The sequence below is a fragment of the Acanthisitta chloris genome, unplaced genomic scaffold (assembly GCF_000695815.1).
Source record: "Acanthisitta chloris isolate BGI_N310 unplaced genomic scaffold, ASM69581v1 scaffold22075, whole genome shotgun sequence".
Taxonomy (NCBI): domain Eukaryota; kingdom Metazoa; phylum Chordata; class Aves; order Passeriformes; family Acanthisittidae; genus Acanthisitta; species Acanthisitta chloris.
In genome coordinates, this window is record NW_008673455.1 from 78,968 (window position 1) to 82,305 (window position 3,338).

Below are 3,338 nucleotides of genomic sequence, written 5' to 3' on the forward strand. Positions count from 1 at the left end.
ATCTTACAATTTAGATGAAGTTAAATATTTTAACAAAAGTAGTACAGTGATTACATCAGATTAAGATTTTTTAATTGCAATTTTATGTATATTTTTATACATTATAGTTAATAAACAAAATTACCAACACTGAAAAAACAACCACAGTAGTTGCAATTTAGTGTTCCTTCATCTGTTGAATAAATTAAGTACCTCTTTTGAATTTACAATTTAGATGAAGTTAAATATTTTAACAAAAGTAGTACAGTGATTACATCAGATTAAGATTTTTTAATTGCAATTTTATGTATATTTTTATACATTATAGTTAATAAACAAAATTACCAACACTGAAAAAACAACCACAGTAGTTGCAATTTAGTGTTCCTTCATCTGTTGAATAAATTAAGTACCTCTTTTGAATTAAAGAAGTTTATAGCTCTTCTGACACCTGAGGGTTTTTTAACAAATCAATTCCTACCTTTAAGAATACTTATTTTATCTGAAAATAAATGTCACCAAAGGAAAATAATGCTGCTTTTCTTGAAAACCATTCTGTGGCTTGACCCAGACAAACTTCAGGAGGTGTCTGAAGTAACTGGAAGGAAGTTCACTACAAAACTTGCTATACTGCTCTGACAACTTTTATTTTATGCTCTATACACTACAGTCAGGACACTGACAGAAGCCAACATGAATTTAACCTATGCTGCAGAGCAAGACTAGAGAAATTCTTTGTGATTTGAATAAAAGTGAAAAAGTTTTAGTGCATTTCAGTGATGCAGACATTTATATCCAGACTTTCTCCTTGAAGTCTGCAATACTGGATTAATTAAATGCTACTTGCCACATATACCCAACTGCTGCAGCTAGGTTAGTATCGGTATCTAATTTAGAACTACTTCAAGTAACTTCATACTATACCATAGGCAGAGAAGCAGATGAGATATAGCTGGCTCTGATCTCAGATTTAACTTTCTCAATTTGTTAGCTCAAACCAAAATTGCTCCTCATTTATATCACCAGAAAACTACGGGACCTTGTTTCTAGGAAAGAAATTAAGATTTTATATAACTTGTGACTTAACCTCTCTGACCTCAGCAAAAAGATTCATTTTCTTCAGACAGATTTACTGCACTCAAACGAGTCACAGCTACTATCAGCTTAATAAACATTTTTATCACTGGAAAACTATGGGACCTTATTTCTAGGAAAGAAATTCAGACTTCATATAACTTGTGACTTAACCTCTCTGACCCCAGCAAAAGAATTCATTTTCTTCAGACAGGTTTACTACCCTAATAAGAATCGCAGCTAATACAAGCTGTAGAATGCAATCATACATTCAAATTGTTGTTGTCAAATTCTTTCCCATATCACAATCACTTCCTTTGGCCCTGCTCATTGGCAGGGCACGCGCTAACACGAGCAGCACTTGCCACGTTTGGAGAGTCACAGCAGTGACAGGAGGCACTTCTAAGTTACAGCTGGGACTGCTGAGCAAGCACACCAACTTTGCTACTCATCCGTCCACATTACAAACCCAGCTTGCTTAGGTCTGAAACAAATGTTGATTTTAACCCACTGCCAACCACTGTTTTTCAGCATGACTCTAAAGCAAAGCCCTTAATGCCCTGGTAATGGAGTGGAGGATTTTTTACATTCTTAACTGTTATCTGTTTAACTGTTTAACACAGTTCACAAGTAGCAGTCGACTGTGATAATAATAACAAATAGACTACCATAAACAAATTATATGAACCACAGTACAGACTAAACAGACTTCCCACTTCAATATTTCACTGAATTTTGAACAAGTTCAATATTTGTTATGATTTATTCACGACACAATTCTACTACCACTGTTTGCTTCACAGCACAGGAAACAGAGTCCTCGGAGTCTCCATATATTTAGTTTACTCAGTGTATTTTGTTATGATCAGAAGTGGAGAATAATTACCATTTTTAATAGATGCATATTGCCCATAATGCCCATACATTATGGGCAATATGCTGTAAAATTAATAACATTGAGCAAATGGAGCTCTTACCACAGCTAAAGCACTTTAAAACCTGGAGATAAAAAAGTATAATTTTTATACAGTGATGTGCATTAAACATTGGCAAACACTTCAAGGTCTTACCAGGAATGGACTCCAGCAAATGCAAGAAACACACATTATAGCCAAGAGCTGAATGATCATTTCAAAATGATGAGATCTGCCTTGTCTTTGTTGACTTTTAAATTTGACTCTTAAGAGGGTAATTCCTGTGACAGCATTGCACAAGAATGAAATAGCAAGGGCCAGTAACCCAAGGCAAGAAAAAAGTAAGAGATAAAATCTGTCTTCCCAGTCCTCAACATGTTCTGTTTTATAGAAGCACCAGGTCCTCGATGCTTGAATTTGGTAGGCTCTAAACCTAAGAATAGGCAGCAAAGCTATAAGAACAGCAAACAGACATACCAGAGTCAACATCATTTTCACATGTCTAGAAGTCATTTTTGTAGAGTGAAATATTGGCTTAGTGACTCCAATGCACCGTTCAACAGCCATCACACTGCCCAGGAACAGTGGGCACAAACCAAAGAAAACCATGCAGATGCCAAAAACACTGCAAAGAATGTTGGATTGGTTAAATCGAATCCAGTCTTTATCTGATGCATACACAAACACCGCGATGGCTCCAGTGATGAGGTGGCCAAAGAGATCTGTCACAACCAAACCACTGGCAAGAAGCAAAAAGGAGGCTTTTGATTTCTGTCTAAATCTCTGGTATGCCTTCATAAGAATTGCTATTGCAAGACTGTTGGACAAGATTCCCACCGTCATGAAGATTATCGAAAAGAAAACTGAAATCTTTTTCTCTGTGTGGCAGGTTGTGTTTTTCAAGACTCCAAATCCAGCCAGTCCTGGTGATTTTGAACTGTTCATGGTTAGGATAGGAGCAGCAGCCCTCAAAGCATTTCAGCAGTCTTGCAATCAAAAGGCATCTGCAATATTAAAAACAAATATACACAACACTGTAAAAGGCATACCACTGTTCAAATGGCATTTGAAGCAGAAATTCCGTAATATTAGTCTGTGGTACAAATCTAATTTTCTGGTTTTCTGAGTGATATGATATGGCATCTCATTTTAAGTCCATCAGTCACAGGATAAAACAATTATCTGCATGCATTATACAATGCAAATATAGCTTACAGGATCTTTAGAGTCTCTGCATATATAAGATATACAAAATAATGTATACAAAAATATAATGCTCATGTACATAAGAGAGAAACTATACAAACTATTCTGGTGGTTAAGCAATGTATATAAACATTTTTTTGCAACATACTCCTAGAATGACACTAA

At 35.5% G+C, this 3,338-nt stretch overlaps 1 protein-coding gene across 2 annotated transcripts in view; it reads right to left on the reverse strand.

Annotated features, from left to right (window-relative positions):
• The window catches only part of PTGFR (prostaglandin F receptor (FP)), an 18,588-nt gene extending 15,613 nt beyond the window's left edge, over positions 1-2,975 (reverse strand). The window contains exon 1 of one of the 2 annotated variants that reach the window (XM_009074983.1): positions 2,124-2,975. In XM_009074983.1, coding sequence (XP_009073231.1) covers positions 2,124-2,912 — 789 coding nt within the window. In that variant the 5' untranslated portion in view covers positions 2,913-2,975. The remainder of the gene's footprint in view (positions 1-2,123) is intronic. The other variant, XM_009074984.1, reaches the window with a different exon arrangement.
• Positions 2,976-3,338: the final 363 nt, after the last annotated feature.